Source organism: Vespa velutina, chromosome 5 (genome assembly GCF_912470025.1).
Source record: "Vespa velutina chromosome 5, iVesVel2.1, whole genome shotgun sequence".
Taxonomy (NCBI): Eukaryota; Metazoa; Arthropoda; class Insecta; order Hymenoptera; family Vespidae; genus Vespa; species Vespa velutina.
In genome coordinates this window covers 6,898,405-6,926,325 of record NC_062192.1, presented here as the reverse complement: position 1 = coordinate 6,926,325, position 27,921 = coordinate 6,898,405, and the positions used below count along the sequence as shown (strand labels likewise).

Below are 27,921 nucleotides of genomic sequence, written 5' to 3'. Positions count from 1 at the left end.
ACTTGGTCGAGCGTGCGGCCAACTGACCCCTCAGTTCGCGATAGTGATGTAGTTATCTCTCCATCGACGCCTCGGCAAGTCGCGCGGCGTTTATTCTCTCTCTGTCTCTTATTCGCCTCCCGTTGGACAGTACAAAGTGCCCTACGAAAAGTGACATTGAAACCGGAAGTGTGGACCGTCGAAGATCGAACCAGAAAGAGAGATAGAGAGAGATATACATATATATATATGTATATATATCTATACATATGTATGTATCACAAACTATTTGCGATCCGTTGAATTAATTGTCGCCGATTTCAGATATTCATCAGAAGCGAGGTTTTATTATGATTAGGTGAGTTTGATATAATACTAATTTCATATGTGAATATCTTATTATTTTGCTTTTTTTTTCTTTCTTTCTTTCTTGTCTTTTTTTTCCTACAATCTCGTTAAAATACGTATGTAGGTAGGTATGTTAATTTGATATTTATCATAAATGAAATTTTATTATGATCAGCCGAATTAGATATAATTCTAATTTCGTTTCTAAATATCTTATTGTGTTATTATTATTTTTTTTTTTTTTTCTATATTTTTGTTAATACCTAGATATGTTAATTTGATATTTATCATAAGTCAAATTTTATAATGATTATCTCGATTAGATCTAATTTTCTATTTTTCGTTTTTAAATATTTTGTTATTGTGTTTCTCTTTATTCTCGTTTATAATACATACGTACATAGATTTGATATTTATGAATAAATGAGATTTTATTGTAATTATGTAAGTTTGATCTAATTCTCTAATTTCATTTCTAAATGTCTTATTATTATTTTTGGTTTTTTATTTTTAATACTCTCAGAGTATATAAGAGGTATTATTAGAAGCGAGATTTGATTATGTTATGATTAAATAAATTACATCCAATCCTAATTTCCGTCATAATAAAACATCCTTTTTTTTATTTCTTTCTATACTCTCGCTTATATGAATTATTATTGGATATTTTGATATTTTGTGTTAATAAGTGGCGTATCAATACTTTGAAGAAAAAGTATTAATATTGTTTTATTTAAATAAAAAAAAATATTGTCATAAGAAAAAATACTGGCATTATTTATTTAAATATAAAATATTACAGATGTCATCTTTATTTATTGGCCAATCCGATATCATATATTTTTTTATTATTATCTTTTTATTTAGATATAAAATAATGAAACATTCGACATTATTATACTTATCGACCAACTTAATAATTTAGATCATTATATATACATCGTTAATATTTTAATATCGTGAAACTATATCTTTATATATACATACATACATACATACATAAATACACACACACACACACACACACACATACAAATATGTTTTTAGATAATTTAGATAATTTATATGAATAGAATCAAAGAGATACATTGTTTATTTTCACGATACAATGTTAAACAAACGATTTTTCTAGAACGGTAAATGCAAGTTATGTGACCATCTGTTAAATGATTAAGACGAAGAGTCTGGAAACTTACCACCTCTAAGCAAATTTAAACTCCGTGCTTTTTCGCGTTATGCTAAAAGGATTTGAAAGACAATTTTATACCTACACACTTTTATACATGAATTATGTATACACGACGATATGTGATATTCGTATTTATCATTCAATTTACATCAATGGCGAAACGTGATAATTCATTTTAATTATATATATACTATTTCTAATATTTTATTAATTTTTATTTTTAAAAACTAATTACGTAATACATGTTCGATTAGTTTTAAAAATCTTTTTTTATTTTTTTTATTCCAATAGTTCATCAAAATTTCAGAAACTTAAAAAATATAATAATATATAATAAAAAATATAAAATATATAATAATATATAAAGTATATATTAAAATACATAAAATATATAAAAATATATTATAATAAAGATCCATTTCTAATCTTCAGTATCTTTTATTTATACTAATGTCTAACAACAAATTAAAAATAGCACATCATCTTCGTTATACTATTTTTCCTATAGTACAACGCAATCTCTCAGATTCTTTGTACAAAATAAAAACAACTTAATTAAATAAACAGAAAAATAAATAAATAAATAAATAGACGTATGGAATATAATGACAATTATAAAAAAATTTATTTTTAATCACAGCAATCTTACTTATATTAATTTCTAATAAAACAAATTACGTAAATAATCTTCTCTATATTAGTTTTTATCTAGTTTTTATCTATAACAATTTCTTAGATGATTCGCAAAAGTGCAATTTCATTAAAAATTATAAATTAATAATAAAAAATATATATATGTATGTATGTATATATGTATACGTATGTATGTCTGTCGAAACATTCTCATACTCTCTTATATTACGTTACTTTCTGATTGCGAGTATGCGAGTATAGCGTGGTCGGTAGTACTGGTACGTCAACGCATTGCTAAAATGCTTTCTATTATCCGCTAAATCAGCTTATAAAGCCTGATAATGAGCCGCGTGAATTTCAAGCGGAGATAGTCGGCCTCCTCGTTCAAACGCGTCCGTACCAAGCTGCATTATCGTCGTCGTACTACTACGTTCCGACTCTCTCTCACTCTCTCTCTCTCTCTCTCTGTCTCTCTCTCTCCCTTTTTTTCTCTCTCTCTCTTTCTCTTTCTCTATCTATCTATCTATCTATTTGTCTCTTTCTCTTTCTTTCATTCGTCATGATGAAAAGATTTTTATTTTATTAGCTTCAACATTAGTTGGATATCCATATGTGCATTCGTTCGATTATAAAATAAATGGTAGATAAAAAAAAAAAATAAATAAAAAAGAAAAAATCAAAAATAAATAAAAAGAAAGAAAAACAAAAAATATTATGCAACGGGATTTATAATCATTTTTTATTCGTTCCCTAATAAATCGTATACAATTTTATCTTTATTAATAGAATTTATCTTCAAACATTATCTATCTGTATGTTCGTTTATTCGATCGATAAAATAAAAATTGAGTTAAAAAAGGTAAAAAAAGGGAGAAAAAGAAAAGAAAAAATGAAAACAAAAAAAAAACAAAATATTATGTAACAGGATTTCTAATCATTTTATTCGTTCTTCAATAAGCTGTATATAATTTTTTTTTTGTTAACAGAATTCACCTTCTAACATTACCTATTTGTACGTTCTCTCGTTCGATCGATAAAACAAAAGTTGAGTTTAAAAAAGATAAAAAAACGAAGAAGAAAACAAAAAATAGGAAAAAGAAAAAAATATTATGCGAGGAATTTCAAATCATTTTATACGCTTTTCTTATAAGTCGTATGTATAACTATAAGTATTTTTTATTAAACAATATTGAAAAGTATTTACCTTCGGTATTGTCTACTTATACATGAGCTCGTTCGATCGTAAAATAATAAATGTTGAGGAAAAAATGAACATAGAAGGATAAGAAATAAAAAAAAAAAAAGAAGAAAAATATTACGCAACGAATTTATAACGATTACATTCGCTATATTGTAACATGTATATAAGTTTTTTATTAACAATGTTGAAAAGTATTGAACATTAAACATATGTATTTTTTTTCTTTAAAAAAAAATTATTTTGTTATTGATGAAATAATTCTTATTTCTATATATATATATATATATATATATATATATATATATATATATATATATATATATATATATGTATAATTATGTAATGGTGATAAAAATATTTTTTACAAATAGAATAAAATAATTCTTCTATCGATAATGATAAAGAAAATGTATATATGCAAAGAATTATCGAATTACTTTATACGTTTTATTGTAAGCATTATATTATAATATAACACATTTTATAAAAATATGTTATATATATATATAAGAGGGTTAAAAAGATATGTATTATTAGGAGATAAAATGCGCACACGTATTTGAAAAGTGAGAATAAGAATAAGAATAAAAATAAGAAGATGATTATCCGTGATAATTTCACGCGTGATGAACACGCAACAGAGCTGAACTCGAATGAAAGAAGTTGAAAACAACGCTGCCCACACACGCGACTATTGCGCATGATTTATTACATAGATAGATATAAATAACAGTTAAACTAACGCTGTAAAATCATGCCTTGCGTGCACGATTATACGAATAACTTTAATAACGAGAGACAGAGAGATTCAACAGGCTACGAAGGTTAGAGGTATGTACGTAAGTACTGTGTTAACACCTCTGTGTGTGTGTGTATGTGTCGTTTAACACGTTTCTCATAAGGTTGAATCTAAATTTTATTCGTGTCGATATCCCAAATTGATCTTCTTTTTCTTTTTCTTTTTTTTTTCCTTTTTGATTAAATCGCTCAGATACAAATATCAATACTTTTTCTTTAATGACAACTATTCGATCGTTCGAAAGTGAACATTTATAATTCATTTTTCTTTGAAATATTATTTGAAATTGATAATAAAATCGATGGTAAATTCAAATTATGTTCGTATGAATAATTATTTGATATATTTAAAAGTATAAGCAATTCCATTAAATATGAAAAATTAAAAAGTTAATTTGTTTCGAAAAAATATTGTCTTAAATTGATAATATATTTAAATAACCTTGATATCGGTAATTATTGATACTTTTTTCCAAGGTAGAAGCAATTTCATTTAAACACGAAAAATTGAATTTGGAAAAAGGAGCAATTTCATCAAACATTAAAAAAATCTATGATAAATTTAAATTTACAATTGAAAAAATATTTCGAAAAATATCGACGAGAATATCGAAATTTAAAAAAAACAAAAACAAAGAAAATATTATCATGAAATGTACCGAAAAAGAAAACAAAAGCGTATTTCTTTTTTCTTTTTTATTTAATATTAAAACTTTCATCGATTGATTGAAATATTCTTGGAGTTCGATAAACTGTATCGATGTCAACAACGTAGCGGTTCGTTAAAAAAAAAATAAATAACAAAAAAAAAGAAAAGCAAACATACGTACATAAAACAAGATGGCTAACATAATATCGTAAATTCGTACGCGATCGATTTTGATTCTCGTCAAAATATTTTTACTTATTTGATCAGTATTTTTATTAATTTATGATAAATATTTTATAGAATAAATATATATATTTAATATATTTAATATATTTAATATATATTTAATATATATATTATTAAATATATATATTATTCATAGAATAAATTATATATATACATTTTAGTCAGTTTTAAAAATTAAGTATCAGAGTTGAGCCATATTTGTATTAAAAATTTCATCATATTTATTAAAAATGCTAATTAAATTTATTTTAAGAATATTAATCCAATAAATGCAAAGCGGCCGTGATAAAATAGATTTTGCTGATCCGAAATTGAGAAAGATCGTCGTTCGATTGGAAAATCAAAGATAATTAACGATGTATAGCTCGAACGTCCACAGTTGAACTCATTTGTCAAATCATGTGAATCCACGAAAGTCTTAATTAATTCATTTGCTCATTCATTCATTTGATTCATTCGATTGATTCATCTGTTATTGATATCGATTTCGATCATTTTATCAAAGTAAAAAAAAAAAAAGAAAAATGGACGTACATATATATACAGGATGGTTCAAAAGTTTTTAAGTGATTGATTTAATAATCGTATTACCATTTTTCGATATCTTTTACGCTAATGTATTCATTTCTTTCTTTCTTTCTTTATTTATTTATTTATCTTACTTTTTTTCAGTTCGTTAAACTTCGGTCTGCCCTGGTATTCAAGTATAACGAATCGATCGAAATAATCCAATTGTTTTCGAGTTAAAAATTATACAATATATAAAAAATTATATAATATATATATATATTTTATATATATATATATATATATATATATATATATATATATATATATATATAAGGTATAGGGTGAGCCAGAAGTTTTTAGATGATTTGAAAAATTTTGAAAATCCTTTCTGAAGCTTTTTAGGCTTGTAAATAGACATTACGAGCTACAGCATTTAGTGTTACAATCTGAAAAAAAATTAGTTTAAAAGATTTCGGTAAAAGAGTAATTTGAATTTTTTAAAAATCAATTGGAAACTGTCGATCCATCTAAAGAATTTTGGTTCAATTTGTATTAAACTTCCGTAACGAATTATGATGAGACAATATTTCAACATACATACATACATATATATTTTTCACCTTGAAATTGTTTGATACGTTTGGTACGTTCGATAAGTCTTTTTCAAAGATTCGCAAAAGAAATCGCATATCCATATATACATATCTACTTACGTCAATTATCAAGTATGGCAAACAAGTTTTTGATTTACGATGTCAATTTCAAACCTTGATTTCTTTTTTATTTGCACTTTGCTACGGCAGATTTATTAACGTTTATACAATAGAATACTGCTTTAGTTTCTGAATCGTTATTTATCGATATCCTACATGTTATAACATAAAGAAAGATGAAAATTTTAAGAAAAAGGAGGAGAAGGAAAAAAGCAACAAAAAAAATGGAAACGATCTTATTTTTTAAATCTCGAACATTTCTTTTCTTTTTTTTTTTTTTTCTTTTTTTTTGTACCGATTTTATACCCAAAAAATATTTTTCTTTTTGTTAAATACTTTGTCATCCATTATCAGTCACATTTTTCTTTTTTCTTTCGAAACTATTCGAAAGATTTGATTGTGATATTATTACTCTATGTTAAATAATTTATTATCCATCTTTTTTGTTTTTTTTTTTTCAATCTTTCCTCTCCGAACGAAAAAAATTGAATGGGAAAAAGAAAAAAAAAGAAATATATGAACGATAGAAACAGGTTATACTTGTATCAATTATTTCTTAGAAACTCATTTACATTTTCCTACGTATGTATGCATGATAATAGTCAATGAATGGAGTTTCCTGTTCGAGCGCGTAGAAATTTTTGCAACAACCCGACTCGAATGGAGTTCGTTCATAGTATTAACAGAGGCAGAACTAGGTGCTATCGAAACGATACGCAACATATTTTTGCATACTACTTGCCGGTTGATTGCCCCCCAAGCACGTTGATGACGTCAGTAACGTTCTCGATGACTCACGTTATATACGTGATACTGTCGGTTTACACGAATTCATTAAAAGCTCCACACACCTTTTCTCTTATATGTATACCTGTGCTAATTCTCTTATTACTTTTTTTCTTCTTTCTCTCTCCGCTTGCTTTCATATCGTCGATCTTTTAAAAAAATAATAAAATAAAAAAAGAACGAAATTTTTGTGTGTCACATGTAAGTAGTGTCAACATGCAGCTTCCTCGAGTTTTTGTTTTTTTTTTTTAATATTTGTTCACTTTTACAATTTATGAATTTATTTCATTTCAAATTGGTCAAGCAGATATCTCCTTTATATATAGAAATTTTTCGTCTTTTTTGGTCGTTTTTCTTTTTCTTTTTTTATTTAAGTTGACTGAAGAAAAATTATCGTCTTATCAAGATTTTTTGTAAATGTTACCTTCTTTTTTCTTTTTCTTTCTGTTCACTTGTAAATCCTTTTTCTTCTTTTTCTTCTTCTTCTACTGTTTTTTTTTTTTTTTTTTTTTTTTACTGGCGGAGAAATTATTTTTTCCTTCGCTTCCGAAATTTGGTTTTTTTCATTTTTCGTCATTTATAAGATCATATTATTACAATAATATATATCTATATAAAAAGTGTTACGATATTTTTTTCACTTTTTCCTTTTTTATTTAAGCATAGATTTTTAATAAATATTGTGTGAGAAACGTTAAAATGTAAGTACGTATGTAAATACATGATTATGCAAAAAGGAGACAATCGATTACGTTGGCATAATAAATTATCGGTTAAAATGACGTTTCTTGTCTCGGCTAGTAAACAAACGTGACAGAAACTTGTCTCGAATTTTTTAATATTTCTGAAACACCTCTCTCTCTCTCTCTCTCTCTAACTCACTCTCTTTTTCTCTTTTTTTTTCTCTTTCTCTCTCTCTCTCACTCTCTTTCTCTCTCTCTCTCTCTCTCCTTCTCTCGCTGTGTCTGTCTGTCCCCCGGGGCTGTATTTAAATCAGACTCGAGACAACAAAAGATAAGGAGACGCTAAAAGAGGAATTCGTTGTGGTATCATTTGAAATATGTAAATGACCTGTTAACATTACTTTAGAGAATTTTGAATCATCGATCGATATAAAAACTTCTTGCAATCTATCTTTACGATGAATATTGATTCATGTTTACAATTAAGAGACAAAAAAAAAATAATAGAAAATTGAATTTTGCTATTATATACTTTTTTATTACATTTTTGTATTAATATAAGTTTTGCATTAACAAGTTTTCATATCAATATAATGATATTTTAATATAATCAAAATATAATATGTACATAAATAAAGAATTAATATTTTTATTTTTTTTGTTTAATACATAATGTGACCTTTTTAATATCAATAATAGATTCATACATAAAATATAAATTTCTAAGTGGAAAAAAAATTTGTAATAAAAAAAAATCAATTGCTTTTTCTTTTTTCTTTTTCTTTTTTTTTTCTTTTTTTTGTTGTATATATATATATATATATATATATAGATTCCAAATCCCTGAGCTCTATTTTACCAAAGGCGTTTTGGAAAATTCCACGAGATATTATGCGATTTAAATTACCCTCTTACGTACTTTCACGCTAGTATATTTTTATTTCCACGCCTATCTTAATCATAAATTATAGATCCTAAATCATTTATTCTTCAACGAATTTATACCGCTGAAATTACCGGTTAATATTCTATCGGTAAATGTGTGCAAAGTATAATATATGTATAAAATAATATTCAATTCATGTGAGAGAGAAATAGATAATGAAAGATAAGAAGAAAACGATGGACAAGAAACATCGGTTCGTTCTTTTCGCGAAGAAGATAAATGCCAAGACGTAAATTGAAAGGATAAACATTTTCATTAATTTAGGCCACGTCTTCCTCATACATATGTACATAAATACATACACGAGTAAATACACGTATTTTATACACGCGCAATACATACCTACTCATATGTGAGTTCTGTGATTTCTTATTTTCTCTTTGAATCTTGTGACGAGCTCGATCGAAAGTTGAAACACAATTTCGCAAATAACGGTGATTCGATAACGATAATATATTACGGTAATAAAAAAAAAATTCTTAAAAGAAATTAATTAGTAATATCAATTAAACTCGCGTTCTCATAGAAATTTTAATTTCTATGTAAATAATTTCTATGTAAATCAAAATGCGAATAATTTCTATGTAAATCAAAAATCAATAAATGTATTCTATGATCGCCAATAATACCGTAATGATACAAAAAAGTCCAAGGTCATAATTTTTTTTTAATGAAAACTAAGTAATCAATTATGTGAATAAATAAACAAATTAATCGAGCTCACTTATTTGATTATCATTTGTTTGATCTTAAATAAAAACAATCAATAAGAATATAATTATGAATAATTTTATAATAATAATATAAAAAATCCAAGATGGGCATCAGATAGAACAAATTTTCGTTTATTATTATTATTATTATTATTATTATTATTATTATTATTATTATTATTATTATCATCATCATCATCATTATCATCGTTATCATAGGCATTGCTCTTTTTTTATCCTCTTAATTTTCGCAGGCAATGAGTAACAAAGAGGTACGGTTACACAATAAATGATTCATAAGCGTAAAAAGAGGTTCGAAAAGCGGGCTCCAATTTACAGCTTGTTAAGCCATTTGAAATCCAACGGCAAACAGTCTTAGTAATTAACACGATTTCATTCGAACACGAAGATGTTTCGTCTTCGTTAAAAACTCTTAAACTTTTATGCCAATTCGTACAGAATCGCAGAACAAGTTTCTATTTTTATTATTCACTACCAATTCGGTTGTCATGATATTTTTGTCGTATCTCATCGCGTATGAAATATTACGTAAACACGGTTTATTGATCAGTCTCTTCTTTTTTATCATTTAATTTAATTCCAAATGTAAATCTAAAATCTGCCTTGTATTCGCGAAAGAAAAAAAAAAGAAAAAGAAAAGGATACACGTGTATACACAGATGTGTGTATAAAAATATATGCATAACAAGTTTTGTCCAAAAATATCCAAAGAAAATATGAGTTTTTCAAGAACGAATTAAAAATGGCAGTTTATCCGTTGTTCACTGACTGTCATGCCAGACGTTGTATGTACGAGAAATAGAGAGAGAGAGAGAGAGAGAGAGAGAGAGAGAGAGAGAGAGAGAGATCATCGTATCGAACGTTTTTTTTTTATTTCTTCGTAATGAAAACAAAGCTACACATAGAAATTAAATATTTACAAGGATTATGTTAGCGCCGATATACTTTGAACTCGCCTGATGACATAGCAAGTCGATAGTTCGTGTTTTATTATGTAACAACGAATCACGAGTAAAGAGCAACGTACTTACAAGGATGCGATCACGATAGAGAAATCAAATTCTTATTATATTTTTAACGTTGCACGTTCTTTTTTTCTCTTTAATTCTTTCTTCCAAAATTTTTTTTTTTTATCTTTTCACGGAGTCATTTAGAATCTTAAAGAGGAAGACACGTGTACCAAGGTTACAAATAACGATAACACGAAGCAGGAAAAGAACACCGAGGGAGGTGTCAATTGCAAATATGTTTGAGTAAATAAATGTCTCTAAAATGATTCATTATTGCCTTATCTCTCTCTCTCTCTCTCTCTCTTTCTTTTTTCTTTAATTTGTCTCCTTAAAATTTTGTCATGCTGATACCACATAGTTATTTTTCTCTTACTCCATAAATCATATTAACAACTTTCTTTCTGTAATGTAATAATACTTAGAGATTTATAAATCTAACGTAGCCAGAGTGATTTTCCAACAAAATAAGATGGTATATTCCATAAAACAAAAAAAGAAAGTGAAGAAGAATAAGAAGAAGAAGAATAATAATAAGAAGATGAATAATAATAATAAGAAGAAGACGAACAAAAAGAAGATAACCATGAATGTCAACTCGTTCGTTTCTTTTCTATCTTTTAAATTCAAGTAAATTGAATGGTTCTCAGTTATAAAGTCATTCTACTATGATTTGTTGCCAACGCTAAGGATCGCAAGATTAGTGTTGATACAAATTTAACGATCTTTTTCTCTTTCTCATTTCTCTATCTCATTTCTCTATCACATTTCTCTATCTCATCGTCATCTTTCTCCCTCTTTCTTTCTCAGTCTCTCTCTCTCTCTCTCTCTCTCTCTCTCTCTTTCTCTCTCTCTACTACAATACCGTATTCTTTTTCTCTTTCTCCTTCTCTTTCTCTGAGACTCAATCGGTATCATCTCTTCTCTTCTTTTCTCTCTCTCTTGAGAAGAACATTTTCGAAGAAATTAGAGTGGGGATCAGGTCCCGTCGTATATAAGCATTGTGCACTCTCGTCTCGCATTGGTTGTTCCCCAATCCGGGCAACTTTTCCAAGACTTGGCAGACCGTACACCGTAAGTTTCTACTCATCTAAATATCTGAAACTGATAGTGATAGTTAATTAAACAATGTTTTCATAGGATTAAAATAGTTACCACTAGTGTACGTGAGTGGGTATATGTGTGTGTGTGTGTGTCGTTAAGTGTCATCTTTCATTCTTGTTCTTCTTCTTGTTCTTCCTCTTCTTCTTCTTCTTCTCTTCTTCTTCTTCTTCTTCTTCTTCTTCTTTTACGAGCGAACAAGCGTCAAATAATTTGAACGAATAAATAATTTCTCTTTTCGTAAAATAAACAACGCCTTTTCATTTTTCTTTTTTGAATTCGTCCAATTGTATTATTAATATATTACGAAATACGTATGTATGTATGTACGTATATATATATATATATATATATGTTAATTACTAAAAATTTAAGAAAAGATGATATATATATATACCATCCAAGTAAACAATGTCAGTGGCGTTTTAACTCTTAAATAAAAAAAAGAGAGAAAAAGTAAAAAAGAAAAAAGGACATGTAAATAAGAGGCAGGGGTATGAAATATCATTCGTCGTTGATGCAACTTTCAATTATTAATATAAATTTGATCTAATTATTGATTCTACGATATTTTAAAAGACTTAGTTGAAAGATTTCTAAACGAAACAACGAATGTTAGGGTGAAATTTTTAAGCGAATTCAAAATTCTTTCAAATTGATACAATTGTAGAATCAAAGAACTGACGATAGACAGATGATCGGGTGATTTTTCTCCCCTTCCACCCTGAGAATATCTGCTCCCTTCTTTCTCTCTCTCTCTCTCTCTCTCTCTCTCTCTCCCTCTCTTTATCTATCTATCTATCTATCTGTCTATTTTTTTCTCTATCTCTATTTCTAAATTTGAAAGTGAATGCAAAATTCTTTGGAGAGCCAATTGCTGATCCGAGGACAGACAGATGATCACGTAATTTTTCCCCTCTTTCACCCTGAAGACATCTCTCTGTTTCTCTTTCTTTCTTTCTCTCTTTCTTTCTCTCGTCGTATTGCTTCATATTTAGAGTCTTCAAGATTTAACCGGTTAAAACCGCTCTGAAAGATCGTAATATTTATACTACAGAGGGCTGGAACAGCCCGGACAAGCGGCTCGTTTAATCGAGCCACGTGCTCCTGTAAACCGAAGAACCAACAGTAACGTCGAACATAGATATTAATTAATTGTTTGTGCGTTCTCTTGATGCCTTTTCTTCCTCTTCCTCCTCCTCTTCTTCTTCTTCTTCTTCTTCTTCTTCTTCTTCTTATTCCTCTTCTTCTTCTTCTTCTTCTTCTTCTTCTTCTTCTTATTCCTCTTCTTCTTCTTTATCCTCTTCTTCTTATTCCTCTTCTTCTTCTTCTTTATCATCTTCTTGATTTTCATTCTTTGTCTTATATTCGTTAGACAGAAAAAGAAGAAAGAGGAAAAAAAACATCAAATCATTGGAACAAATCTTTCTTAGAAGTCGTCGACGATCATCAAACAAAATGTGAATTCTCAAAAATGCACTGTCTAATGTTGAACGTACATTATTTCCTTTCTTTTTTTTTTGATATTTGCTCTTTATACATGTCATATAAATAACTTTGATGACGTCTCTACTAGTTCTAGTAAGAGAAAAGGAGAGAAAGAGGAAGAGAAAGAGGGAGAGAGAGAGATAGAGAGAGAGAGAGAGAGAGAGAGAGAGAGAGAGAGAGAGAGAGGGAAAGAGAGAGAGATCTATACGTAAATACGTGATAGCAATTTTGTAACAAACATGACGTCGAGAAGTAGAGTATCCTTCTCGAAATCAATTAATTCAAGTATCGCTTTTACATAAGTACAATTTTATACAAATTTTTCGTAATACGTGTGATCTTCTTTATTACAGATCCAAACCTTTTTCTTTTTTATTATATGCGAAAGATACTTTTTTCATAAATATCGGATTGATTCATTTCTCATAAATCGATAATTAAAAATACTGAAGTATTACAAATGATTTCCTTGATTTAGTAAATTTAATTTAATAGCATTTATAAAATACAATGAAATTTATGGTATACAGTAATGGAATTAATAAAATATGTTCTATTGATTTGTTTTGAGCTGCGAGTATGTTAATAGTCATTTTTATAATCACTATATCGTAATAGACTAGATCCTATATATAAAATAATAACATATAACATAAGATATATATATATATATATATATATATATATATATACATATATATATAAGTAATAACGACATATACAATAATAAAATAGTCGATTAATTAAAACAATTATATATATATATACAATTATATTATTAAAGTTATTAAACAATTATATATAAATATATGTATATAAATAACAGTATAATTAAAACAGTTTTTTTATAAGATGTTTCTTTCAAATAAATATTTCAAATACGAATATACGTCATCGCGAGATATACACCAGATCATTTATTCTTTCATTGCTACCGGCAATGCAACGTCAAAAATATCTCTTAATCGTCCTTCGTTATTGCAAGGAGGTAATCCTTGCTCCAGTCAAACAAGGTCGACCTATTCTACGTATACATATATATATATATATATATATATATATATACACATGTATACTTTATATAGATAGAATTTTTCTTCCTCGAGGGACATCGCGTTTTCATTTTTTTTTCTTTTTCTTGTTCCTTTTCTTGTTTTTCTTATTCCATATCGTTCCACCATATCGCTTTTCGTTGGTCAAGGTCAGTCGTTCGACCTTACTAATCGTGTTTTATTTCATCGACAAAAAGAGAATAAATATTATCTTCGTGTATCTATTTTGGTAACTCTCTTTTGCATTTTAGAATTCTTTGTTCTACATGGGCATATGTACTTCACTCGAAGAACATATCTGAGTCATCAATGATAAAGTATGACTCGGTGATAATGAAAGAAAGAAAGAGAGTGATAATATTATAATGAAAACATTATAAACTTTTCAATCTCATTTTTCACCTATTTCTAAATTTTCTTTTTAACTTATCTTACTCTTGATGATAGTTACATAATTATAATTATTTATTATAACAAAAAGGAAAGGTCTGTACGAATTGTATTATAAAAAATATGTACATAAAAAGTGCTAGATAAATTTATTCATATATTATGTAAATATTTATTTGGTGAATAATTCGAGTAATTATAAAAAATTTGTTAATTATACCTAAGAAATATATGTGAGAATTATTTACAAATAATTTTTACTGTTAAATATATTATTTGTTAAAAGTGTGATGTGAAATTTTATAAGTAATATATTTCACATATTAGTTATAGTTATTTGATATTTTAAATCATTCTTACATATTATTTAAATATACAGTCATATAGGTTTGAAATATTTTTTTTTATAATTAAATTCACATCAGTTTCTGTTATATATTCATATCTTCTTCTTCTAATCAATGGTTACTTTACAATCAATAAAGAATATAGAGATATATAACTTTCAATAATAATTTTTATGTATTCAAGTAAATTAATTTCTCTTATAATACGTATTTATATATTCTTTTTTTGTTTATAAATAATATAGATAAATATCTAATTAAAAAAATGTCTACTTAATTTCTACATACCAGTGATATCTCCTTGTAATTAATTCTAATTTTACGTACGATAGGAAACGGAAAATTTAAAAGATTAATTTCATGTATATATTTAAATAAATTTTTTCTACTACAATAAATTCTTTATAAATTTTCATGTTTTCTATTTTTTTTTCTTTCTTTAATTAATTCTAATCTTATTAGAAAACACAAAACTTGAAAAAAATAACTTTTATGCATAGATATTACATACGTAAATTAATTTCTACTAGATATATTCATGTATTTTGCTTTTTTCTAATCATTCATAATTTTAAAATAAATAAAAAACAAGGAGCTCTGTCAGTTGAAAAAATAATTTTTATTCATAAACAGAGTAAACAAATGGTGTAAAAATCAAGGAGACTGGAATATCGTTAGGATGTTGCATTATGAGAAAAAGATATATAAAACAGTGAATACGGTAACAAGTAGTATATCGTGTTAGTCAATAGGAGGTGGCAGGTAGTTTTTAGTTGCTTCAACGATCTGACGCTCACTTCATCTCCACGCCCCGTCTAATACGGTTCAAACGTCCTTTAAAAATATATATCGTGATATTATTAACGTTTTCAACATCTTGTTCCGCTCAATCGATTATAAATTCGAAATTAATTATCTTTATCGAATTTCTTTTTGTTATAAATATTACGCGAGCTTTTTTTTTAAGTGATTTTATCTCACGTGTTTCATCGGATTATCGAGCTGCATAAAAAAAAGAAGGAAGACAAACGAGTGTGCATTTTATTTATTTATTAGGATTATTAGAGAGAGAGAGAGAGAGAGAGAGAGGGAGAGAGAGAGAGAGAGAGAGAGAGAGAGAGAGAGAGAGAGAAAGAGAGGGAGAGATAGAGAGAGAGAGAGAGTGAGGGAGAGAGAGAGAAAAAGAGAGAGAGAGAGAGAGAGAGAGAGAGGGAGAAAGAGAGAGATTGTAAGTAAAAATTTCATCTACGTTTACTTTTTTTGCTTTTTCTTTTTGGAATAAATGACAAATATTGTTTTAGAAAAAAGTAGACAAAGTCCTGAGTACGTTGTTATAATTTATAAATATATACAACGCATACCTACATATATTTCATACATTATAAGACAAATAAAAAGAAAAATAAAGATAGAAATTATATAATAATTAAAAATTTTGTCATCAATAAAATATACATATGTCTATGTGTGTGTGTATGTATGTGCACATATATATAATATATTATATATGTATATTATTCTATATTTAAATAAAAAACATTAGATTATATAATAATTTTTAACTTCAAAATCCAAAAAAAATTACTGATCGATCTAATACTAGTATAGATATAAAAAAATACATATATACATATTTAATATATTAAATATATATTTGTAATATATAAATTTGAACGCGTAGAGTAGCCGTCATAGTCGTTGTAGGAGCAAAATGGTCCGCAAACGGTGTTTTGCACGATGATTCCTCTAACGAGTGTGATGACACCGCTTCTCAAGCGCTAATACACACCGACTATCTGCGACAGTACAACTCTCCCCCCGACAAATTTGTCGGCAATGAGACTGATTATTATGTCCTTGCGAGACTGACGATAATTACTAAACGCTTTACTTACAACTCCGTCGACGTCGTCGACTCTGTGCTTCGCGCCACGATTAAAACTTTCGAGAGTATCGTATCCAACTTGACCTCTTTTCAACACTCTCGTAATTCCGTCGATCGATCGTTTCGAACTCGACGGAAGAAAAAAAAAAAGAAGAAAAAAAGAATTTATCGGAAAAATGATGACTAATTGTAATTGTAAAGAAAAAAAAAAAACGATGACAAACTGTAAAAAAAAAAAAAAGAAAAGATAAAGAAAAGAAAACGGAGAAAAGAAAAATCGATATCGTCTCGAATTCTTTTTATTTATTTTTTTATTTTTTATTATTTTTTAAAATTTTTTTCTTAATATCGATAACCAAATTTTTGAGATGATAAAATGAAAGATATTTATTAAACGTGAGTTCGAATATCGTATGAATTAATTTTCCTTTCTACAACTGTTTACGATGTTTTTCTCAAGCTTTTTTATCTTTCCTTTTTTTTTTTTCTTTTTTTGAATTTTTACGAGATCGACATTCCACGTTTACACCGCGCAGATTAGTATAACAAGTTCATTATAATATTAGTATAAGGTCGAATACACGCATAGATACATGTATGTATAAATACATATCTACAATATATATAGATGAATATAGATTTGTGCATAATGTATCCATACATAATTACAATTCGAAAGTCAATAATACATAATCATTCTGAAACAGGTTATTTTACGTTGTATACCTTCGTTTATATTAAGCAATAAATTAATTCGAAAAATAGAAAATTAGAAAAAAAAATTATTCGAGATTATAATAATTAATTTATTTTCTCTTAAAAAAAGTTCCTGTTTGTATTTACCCGACACATTTTCATTTGATTTATATTATAGAATTGATTAGAAAGAAAAAAATGTTACGTATCAAAACATTTTAGAAAACGCAAATTCAGTATTGTTATTTAATACGATGTGTATATGTGTGTGTATGTGTATGCCGCACCTGTGCAGGGACAAATTATGAATAGTAATTGGATTCGACCGACCGTTGAACTCAATTCCACTATGGATAATTGACGATTCAACCGGTGCAATTAACGGCCTCGTGCGACGACCCCGCACTGAGCCGTATTTCCATCTTCGTAATACCCCCTTTCATTCTATAGATAAACGATCAAATTTAGATTAATCACCTTTATCTATCTTTTTTTCTTTTTTTTTCATTTTTTCTCTTCGTCGTAATCAATCATCAAGAATCAACATTTAACTGCATTGATTGAACGTTTTGTAAACATTTGATAAAAATAAAAAAATATCAAGGAATTTCTATTGAGAGAAAAAAATTATTTTCTCGTGATGTAATAAAAAATAAAAAATTTATATTGAATAAATAAAAAATTCATAAAAAATTAAAAGATTCAACGGCCGAGGAATTAATAAAAATTATTGGAGTTTTGTAATCACAATAGAACTCTAGAGGTGTTTAACATTTTCTTCGTTCTATAGATCAACGATCACTTTTCAGATCGATCACCTTTATACATATATTTATTTTCTCTTATCTCTGAACTTTATTATAACTTTATCTATCTCTGAACTTTATCATAAGAAATCAATTTCATTAATAAAAATTTTCTATATTATTTTCTGTGATTGAAACAACAACAACAAAAAATTCATATTTTGTAATGAAAAGAAAAAAACATTAGAAGAAAAGATTTTATTCCTCTTCAGAAAAATTGAATAAAAAATTTAATTGATAAACATTTCCTGGACATTTATATAAAACTTTATAAAAATAAACATATATATATATATATATATATATATATTTATAATTTCTAATCGAAGAAATTAAGCTAAGGATTAAAAGAAAAATTTGAAAGAAATAAATAAAATAAAAAAAAATTAATGTAAAATAAAAACCGAGCGATCGACAAAATGAACGGAAATTACTGTATTTCCTTAAGCAAGATGTAACTCGATGTAATATTAAATACAATCGCGAGGTACATATCAAGTTTCGCGGAAGAAGTGGCTGCAAAATGGCGCGCATGATGTCGGTCTGTTAGATAGTATTTAGCGCAGGATATCCGTTAATGTTCAGTAATGCTCACTCGTTTTCTAGAACGCGTCTTAAACCTAACACGCTTGCTAGTCAATTACATTCTTCAAACTATGTAACTCGAGTTAGGATTCCTCGAAAGATAATTATATATTTTTTGCACACTTTGTTTTTCTTTTTTCTTTTTTCTTACAAATTACCGTCATTATCTCATTTATTCTTACTCGTGTATTATTCCTTTCTTTTTCTTTCTTTTTTTCATACACATACACATACGTACCTATGTACATACTTTTGATAATAATGAACGATTAAGAAAAATTGAAAGATATCATAAATCTTATTATTGTAGTATATTATTATATGTATAATTAATGTACAATGTAGACGAAAAGTTCCTAAATGAAATTAAAAAATCAGCTACTCTTTTCTTCTAGATCTTTTACACTTACTCTTTTCTAACATTGTAAAACTACATTTCTTTCAATTTGAAAAGAAAAAATTAGCCTAAAAAGATTCGAAAAAGAATAATTGATTTTTAAAATCATTTAAGGAACTTTCGACCCAACTTTTTTTTCTCTTACCAATTACATTTATTATTTCATTTATTTATCTATTTCTTTTTATCGTTTTTACTTTCTTTTTTAATTATATATGATTGTCTCGACAATATCAATGATTAATAAATTAGAAGATATAAATATTATTATTATTATACAACGTTCTTCTTCTTAAATTGAATTAGGTCTAAATAATGATAAAATGTAGAAATTGTATATATTTCGTATAAAATTGTTCATTAATATCGAATTTTAACAAAGGGGTGTATTTTTATGAACGGTCAAATTCTATATTATGAAAACTACCCTTCAATGACCGTGTGGCCTAACGGATAAGGCGTCGGACTTCGGATCCGAAGATTGCAGGTTCGAGTCCTGTCACGGTCGAAAATTCATTTTTTTTTCCTTTTTTTTAGCAATTTATATCTCCATACTTCTTCAAAATTCTTTGACATTTTATTAACGAAACTTTTTTATTCCTTCTATTAGATTCTTTCTCCTCGTCTTTTTCAATAATCACAAACAATATAATCTAATTTCAATGTTTTTTCAATTCGATTAGAAAAGAAAATTTCTTAAGAATTTGTTTAGATTTTATAAAATATACACCTCTGATATTTTTTGCAATGAAATATCTTTTTTCTTTCGTTTCTCTTTAAATTTATCTATACATAACAATGTTATTATATAAATTCACCTTTTATATTATATACGTTTCTAAAAAAAATCTTTTGAAAAAATTATCGTATAGGTCAATTCAATTAATTATTATTATATGTATATGTTAAACCATCAGATCATCAATAGAACGTTCTAATGATCTGTTTTTTTCCATTAAAATTTATGGATTTTACATTTTGTTTTTCTTCACTCGAAATAGTTAATAATAGACTTGCTTTATCGATCTCCAGGTGACTCGATTTTGTCTGAAAATAACATGCCTATTTCAAGGTTTATGAAGTTTCATTCGTAACGATTGGCTGATCACAAAGATGATCGAGAAAATTGCACGTGAAATGGATCGTTACGTTAATACTACTTCTCCATTGTACTATATTTCCATGTTGATGAACCGTAAAAAAATACACAAAATGAATGAAAAAAAAGAATAAAAAAATAATAATAATAATAATAATATCAATCGTTGCATCCCAAATATTCGTTTGATAATGTTTGATCAATTATACATAATTAGTCAAAAACATATAAATTATAAATTAAAGTCAATAATTTAATAATACGTAAAAATTATCACATAATTGTTACTTTTTTTGTATATATAGTTTTTTATTATTCTCTCTCTCTCTCTCTCTCTCTCTCTCTCTCTCTCTCTCTCTCTCTCTCTCTCTCTCTCTCTCTCTCTCTCTCTCTCGTTGTTCGCCCTTGATTTTATATTTTTCTTGTTTTTTCTTTCTTTTTTTATCTATTTCTTTTTTTCTTTGGTCATTATTTATTATTTCTAGGAAATAACTATACTCGCGTAACCAGAACGTTTATTATTATCACTTCGTAAGAGCGAAAAGTTTAAAATCGAGTATTTAGTATTCGCATGTAAGCGAATTCGAATTAGGTCCCGCTTATAAATCGTTTACTACAAACTGCCTTCATTATCCTCTCCGATCATCGGGGAAGTTGCAAATCGTTGTTCTTTAGAACGTTGCATCCCACGCTTGCTATCAGTACCATTACAAATTGACCCTGCTTAACCCTCTTGTATTGATTTAATACGTACCACAAGGCATATTATAGTCTTTCGCGTCGACATATAAAATTGACTATTATTCATTTATTGAAAAAAATATCTATCAGTTTTTTTCCTTCTCATTTCATCTATATATATATACATGTATATATATGTACATATATATATATATATATATATATATATATATATCTTAACCCATATATTGTATATTATGCATGTGCGTTAAAAATATGTTTTGAATATTTTGAAAATAATTATTATTTTGACATATTATAATATATTAAAATAATATAACTTCAAATATTTAAAATATATCAAAATATAAATATATTAAATATTTTAACATATACATATAAAACCTATTTTACCATATATACCATATAAGATAATAAACATTTTTAATATAATCGTTTAACATCTTTAACATAATCATTTGCAATGAGATAAAAAGAAAAAGGCTTCGATATTTTTCAATAAATAATAATCTTATTAATAAATCTTAAAATATAAAAAATATATGTTAATTATTTTTATTTATTAATATCATTTTATTATTAATTGTGTCATTAATATACTTTTTTGTATGTAGCTCGCGAGTGAGCGCAGAATCTAGCCCCGCCGACGAACAGCAGCAGCAGATCAGCGCAGATTCAGCAGGAAGACTTCACCTAGAGTTCAAGGTCCACTTAATCGTCATCGTCAACAAAATATCTAACGAACTTCACTATCGTACACAAAGACACTGCTATATCTGATAAATTTACCAAGCCAGATTCACTCAACTGCACGGACATCGTAGAATGGTAGAAGGTGAACCCGACTCAAAGCACAACGATAGTAAGTCCTTTTGCCTTGTTATTGTTATAAACAAATTATAAATGATAAATCGTTCGAACTGATTTATATAAATATGATCAGGACTCTAAAAATCTTTGTTTGAAAATGACAAATCTATTTATTATAATAAATAAAAAGAGATAGATAGATAGATAACGATAGAAAGAGAGGGAGAAAAAATAGTAAGTAAAAATTTCGTCGTTGTGTTTTCAACTTTTCGTTTTTCTTCATTTTATTTTTTTCTTAAAATAAATGAAACATATAATTTCAAAATATAAGAAAGTATTTATAACGTTCGAGCACGCTCATACTTTTTTTTTAATATATTTAATATATACAGGATGAAACAAAAGTTCCTTGACAAGTTTTAAAATCAAATATACTTTTTCGAGACTCTTCAAACTTATCGTTTTACAATCTAGAAATTTTTAAGATGATTTAGGAATATTTGGCTCATCCAGGTATCTTTGAAACATCCTGATTTGATCGTTCTTATTTAATATCTTTTTTTTTTTTATAGAGTGTGATGTAAAAGACGAGCGCCTAAACGGTTGTGGTTCCAAGGAACTTGAACTTGCCCGTAAGCATAGTCCTAAGTACATATTAAAATAACTAACAGGATATTGAATTATATTTCGAAATGTACCTTGATTAAAATATTTTGTTTAAATTTGGATACATCCGATAAAAGTCGACAAAAACTTTAATGATTTTTATCCGATCAATTATTTATCATTTGAATGTTAATGTTATTCATTTTTTTATTTCTTATTTATATTCTTTTTTTTATTTTTTTCATAGGAATCGGGCCCAAGGAAAAGAACCTAGATCCAGAGAAAGGATCCTGCATTAAAGCCGATTTCGAAAAGGCTATCGAACTTACTGGTAAGTATCGATGAAAAGAAAAAAAATAAAAACAAATAAAAATAAATGAGTAAAGAAATAAAAAAAAATAAATTAACCGCTCTGAAACATGAAAACGTGAATGAACAAAAAATGTAAAAAAAAATGAATGAAACTTCTTAAAAAATTTTTAATCAAAATGGAAAAAAATTTTGTTCAATTGTGTTTAAAAAAATGTTTAGAGAATAAAAGGAAAAGAAAAAAAAGAAAATTCAATCTCATTAAAAAAATTGTTAACAGAGTATGGCAAGTTTCATTACTTCCTGCTCACGGTATGCGGCTTCGTCAGTACCAGTGAGGAGATGGACGTGATCTCCATGTCTTTCATTCTACCAAGTGCACAATGTGATCTAAAACTTGATACCCAAGCTAAGGGATGGCTCAACTCCATCATCTTCATTGGCATGATGGCCGGCGCGTACGCCTGGGGCTCCATTGCGGATGCTTTAGGTCGTCGCAAGGTCCTCATTGCCATTTCCTTTATGAACGCCCTTTGCATCGTTGCCTCCAGCTTTAGCCAGTCTTACGAACTCTTCATGTTCTTCCGTTTCCTAAATGGTGCCGCGTAAGTTATAACATCTTTATTCAAATTCACAAATTCGTTTTACATATAACAAGTTTCTATTTTTTTAATTTCAATGATTATACACAAAATAGATCAAGAGTTCCTAAATGAATTATAAATATCAATCGAATGTTTTCCAAGATTTTTCATAGATTTGAAGTTAGGTCCGTAGTTTTGTAAATTAGATTTGTAATGGTAGGATTGTAATTTTGTAATTTACAAAAAGAAAATCAGTCTGAAAAGTCTCGAGAAAGTGTAATTGATTTTTAAAAATCTATCTAAAAATTTTCATGCTCGTTTAAGGATTTTTGATCTATCCTATATTAATATTATCGGAGATATTGTAGAATTGTTAAATTAAATTAAAATGTGTGTGTGTGTGCGTATGTGAATATGCATCGAGTTGCATCTGAATTAAGAAAATTCCTATATTACTTATTGGCCAACTTAATATAGATATATAGAAAATAAAAAAATAAAAAGAAAACAACAGAAATCTGTTTTAAAATCCTGAAAAATTTCTAATTAAAATTTTTCTCTCTCTTTCTTTCCCTCTTTTTTAGACTCGGAGGAAGTGGTCCGGTCATCTGGTCGTATTTCGCCGAGTTTCAACCAAAATCAAAACGAGGCTCCATGCTTTCGTTCATGGCAGCTTTCTGGACACTCGGAAATCTCTTCGTTGCTGGTAAGATCCATACTACAAAGCCATTAAAAAAAAAGAGAGAGAAAAAACAAAAAAGAGAAAGAGCATAATTAATTGTTGTTCCTTTTTTCTTATCCTTTTTATTTCCTTTCTTAATTAAGGACTGGCATGGTTGATCATCCCCCAGGACATTGGTATCACAAGTGCATCATTCACATATAACTCTTGGAGAATCTTCCTGCTGATCTGCGCTGCTCCGTCGTTCATCGTGGCGGGACTACTTCTGCTGCTCCCAGAATCCCCCAAATATCTTCTATCATGCGGAAGATATCAAGAAGCTCTTGATATCTTCCGTGGTATCTACGCCATTAACACTGGCAGATCTCGCGACAGTTATACGGTAAGCCAATATTTTTTTCTTTTTTTTTTCCTTCGTTTCATATACAAAACATACAGTTTGTCACATTTTATATATATATATATATATATATATATATATATATATATATATATATAATATACAATTTGTCACATTTTTTATATGTATATAAAAAATATACAATTTGTCAGATTTACATACATATATATATATATATATAATAATAATTTTTTAAATAATAAACTTACATATATTTATATACACAAATACACTGTGCAATATTTTATATATAATATAAAAGAAAATACACTTAGTCATATTTTTAATAAAAAATATATATGTATGTATATATTTTTTTTGTCACATTTTATATAAAAACATAGGTCATGTTATATTGTATACTTTGTTTTCTTTCACTGATTCTAATTTTATCACTGTTTCTATCTCTCTTTCTTCATAGGTGCTATAATTTTTGATTGTGAAAAAAAAAGAAAAAAAGAATATTAATTTTTCTCAGGTAAAAGAATTGATCCTCGATGACTTCCAAGAACCAGAGCCTGTCAAGGCCAGCATCGAGGAAAAGAGTAAATGCAAGATGATGCTCGGTGACATCCTGGATAACAGCCGTCAATTATTTGTCTCACCGATACTTCGTTTCACCGTCGTCTCCATCATTATAAACTTCACCTTCCATATCGGTTATTATGGCTTAATGATGTGGTTCCCGGAGTTGTTCAATCGATTCGACGAATTTCATCGTGATCATCCGAACCAATCAACGTCGATATGTGAGGTCACCGATTACGTTGTTAACAAGGGCTCACATCGTATTGAAAATATTTGCAATGATAAAATCGGTTCTTCCGTTTTTATGGAGTCACTTATTACCGTGGCTTCGGCTATACCGGCAAATATCATTGCCGTTCTGGGAATGGATCGTCTTGGTCGCAAATTTTTCCTTGGTAAGTGCTAAAAATCAAATTTGTTTTGTTCTTTTTTTTTTTTTTCATTGAGAAAATACAAGTAATCCGAAAGTGTTCTCAGGCGATTTTAAAAATCCAAATTACCCTTTTCCGAGACTTCGTAGGCTAATTATTAATTTCCTTTTTTTTTCTTTTTTTTTCACAAATTGTAAAACCTAAGTACGGAACCAGGGGAAAATGTGTCGAAAAAAATTTATAATGAATTAATTTTTAACATCACTTAGAGAACACTTTTGATCCGCTCTGTATACGTGGAAGTTTCTTTTCTGTTTTTTCTTTTTTAAATAATTCTTTTTCCTTCTTTATTTTTCCACCAGTGTTCAGTACTCTCTCGTCGGGGCTCTGTTCGATCGGATTGTACTTCGTGTACAACAAATATCACAATCTCATCGTCTCGGCCTTCTTCAGTGGTGTGATCAGTTGCGGTAATGCTGCATTAGACTGTCTGATCACCGAAGTCTTTCCAACTCATTTACGTGCAACCGGTATCGCAATATCGATGGTGGCTGCACGTCTCGGTGGTATTATCGGTAATATCGTCATAGCACAACTATTGGACATGTATTGTCCAGCACCCACATTCATCGTTGCTGGTCTGTTGATCGGTAAGCCCTATCTTTTTCTTATTGTCTTTATCTTTTTATTTAGTTCTTTTCCTTTATCTTAAAGTTAAGATACAGGGTGGGTCAAAAGTTTTTGGGTGATCTTAAAAATCAGAGATTATTTCAGCTAATTTTTTTTCTTTTTTGTTTTTTTCGGACTTTAAAATTACAAGCGTAACTTATGAAACTACGAACCTTTATTATAAGCCCATAAAAAACGATTCTTTAATATCACCCAAAATTTTGGGGGTCCATTCGAAAACTTTTTATCCTTATCTCTTTTTTTCATAAAATTTGAAAATTTAATTTCATCTTGTTCTTTTTTCTTTTTTTCATTTTTCAGGTGGCGGTTTACTGTGCCTATTTTTACCAAACACAACTCGCGAACCACTTTCTTGACATTGGCTAAAAAAATCAACGTTGAGTTCCTCGACGAGTCCTGTACAGTCTGTCTCACATGCATTTTCTTTCGTTGCAATATTTTTTGATATTTTTCATTATCAAAAATTATGTACGAGTTATACTACGTGTACCAATATTTTATCATATTATTAATAATATTTTCCTTGCATAAAGAACGTACATAGAAAAAAAAGAAAAGAAAGAAAAATAGAAAAAGATAAAAAAACCCAAAAAAGAGGAAAAAACATTTATTTAAGTAATATAATTAAGTAGCGACGCGTATATGGATATAGGATGAAATGGTAGGAGAATTCGTTTCACGAAAAAAGTATTCGCAAGTATTACTTATACGTCTATTATATATATGTTTAGAAAGAAATTGAGACGACAGGCTCGACTTCTAATTTATATTATTATTTAATTAGAAGAAAAGGGAAACAGTATCTTTTCGTCATCCTTCAAAAACCTTTTCTAATTTCATTATTCGTACAGGTTGAGTAATAAGTTCCTGGATGACTTGAAAAAAAAAAATATATATATATATGTATATCAATTACTCTTCTTTCGAGATTCTTTGGACTAATTTTATTGTTTTTGTTTTTTTTTTGTTCGGATAACAAAACTATTTGGTAAAATTAGAAGCCTAATTACCTAAGCCCGAAGTGTCACGAAAAAGTGTAATCGATTTTATTTCTTTTAAATCATCTAAAAACTTTTGGTCCACCTTGTATAATACTAAAAAAGCAAACGTAAATAAAATTAATTGAAAAGTTTCACTCTATAAAAGGTACAAATACAAGAAGTGTTTATGTTAAGAGCATCGATTTTGATTACATTATTATATACTATATCTCGTTACGTGTAGATAATATGCGCCATTAGAATCACAATCGATCGGTAATAATTGTTTAAATATAAAAGATGTCCAAATACTCGGAAAGGTTTGGGTCGAGAATTTTTTGTTATCTCGGATCGGATACCCATAATTTCGATTAGTAGCGCATCCCTATTATATATGTATTACTTATGTATAGCGTTGCATAATGCAATACTTTATTATGTACCCCCTTTTAATTCTTTCGTATTATTATATTTTAACATAACTATTAAATAATCTTTTTACGTAAATTATCTTTTTACGCTCCAATGTCTGTCACTAAACATTTATAATTTAAAAAAACATATCAATCATATGAAAATGAATAATAAAATGTAAGTTTACAAAAACAATAACAAGAACAATAAAGAAAAAGTTTTATGTTGAATAAAGCAATAATTCTATGTATTCGTAAAAATCGATGTGTATATTCATACTATACTCTTCACCCTCTAACATTTATATAGTAAGTATTAAATTATTACAAAAAAATAAAAACAATTAAACATACTTAAAATATCATCCAATGATAATTGTTTCAAGTTGTAAACAATATACAAATTAAAAATTTCTCTAGTCTTGCTTCATTAAGAAATGTGAATTAAGAAATGTGTTTCATCAATGAAAGTGGCCTATTATATTTTTTTCAGAGATATTTTAAGATATTCTTTTCTTAAATTATTTAAAAACTAATTTATTTTTTTATGACATGCAACAGAAAAAGTATATTTACTT

General features: G+C 27.6%; 1 protein-coding gene and 1 non-coding gene across 3 annotated transcripts; both read left to right on the top strand.

The window, feature by feature from the left end:
• Positions 1-31: 31 nt before the first annotated feature.
• LOC124949145 (synaptic vesicle glycoprotein 2B) lies at positions 32-27,604 on the top strand. Of its 2 annotated transcripts, none has more exons than XM_047493784.1 (10): positions 32-337; positions 21,585-21,832; positions 22,353-22,412; positions 22,634-22,717; positions 22,976-23,300; positions 23,864-23,985; positions 24,105-24,343; positions 24,840-25,284; positions 25,623-25,910; positions 26,251-27,604. In XM_047493784.1, the coding sequence occupies exons 2-10, from the start codon at positions 21,796-21,798 to the stop codon at positions 26,304-26,306; spliced, it is 1,656 nt and encodes a 551-aa protein (XP_047349740.1). In that variant the 5' UTR covers positions 32-337; positions 21,585-21,795; the 3' UTR covers positions 26,307-27,604. The 2 variants fall into 2 exon arrangements, with proteins under 2 accessions (XP_047349740.1, XP_047349739.1); XM_047493783.1 differs by lacking the exon at positions 32-337 and adding an exon at positions 11,346-11,496.
• On the top strand, positions 19,605-19,677 carry Trnar-ucg. Its single transcript has one exon. It is a non-coding gene; the product is annotated as a tRNA-Arg (tRNA).
• Positions 27,605-27,921: the final 317 nt, after the last annotated feature.

Bases quoted from the DNA above. Each gene is read 5' to 3' on its own strand.
- LOC124949145 (XM_047493784.1), top strand. From the start codon at position 21,796: ATGGTAGAAGGTGAACCCGACTCAAAGCACAACGATA. The intron at 22,413-22,633 runs GTAAGCATAGTC...TTTTTTTCATAG, and splicing joins CAAGGAACTTGAACTTGCCC to GAATCGGGCCCAAGGAAAAG. The intron at 23,301-23,863 runs GTAAGTTATAAC...CCTCTTTTTTAG, and splicing joins CGTTTCCTAAATGGTGCCGC to ACTCGGAGGAAGTGGTCCGG.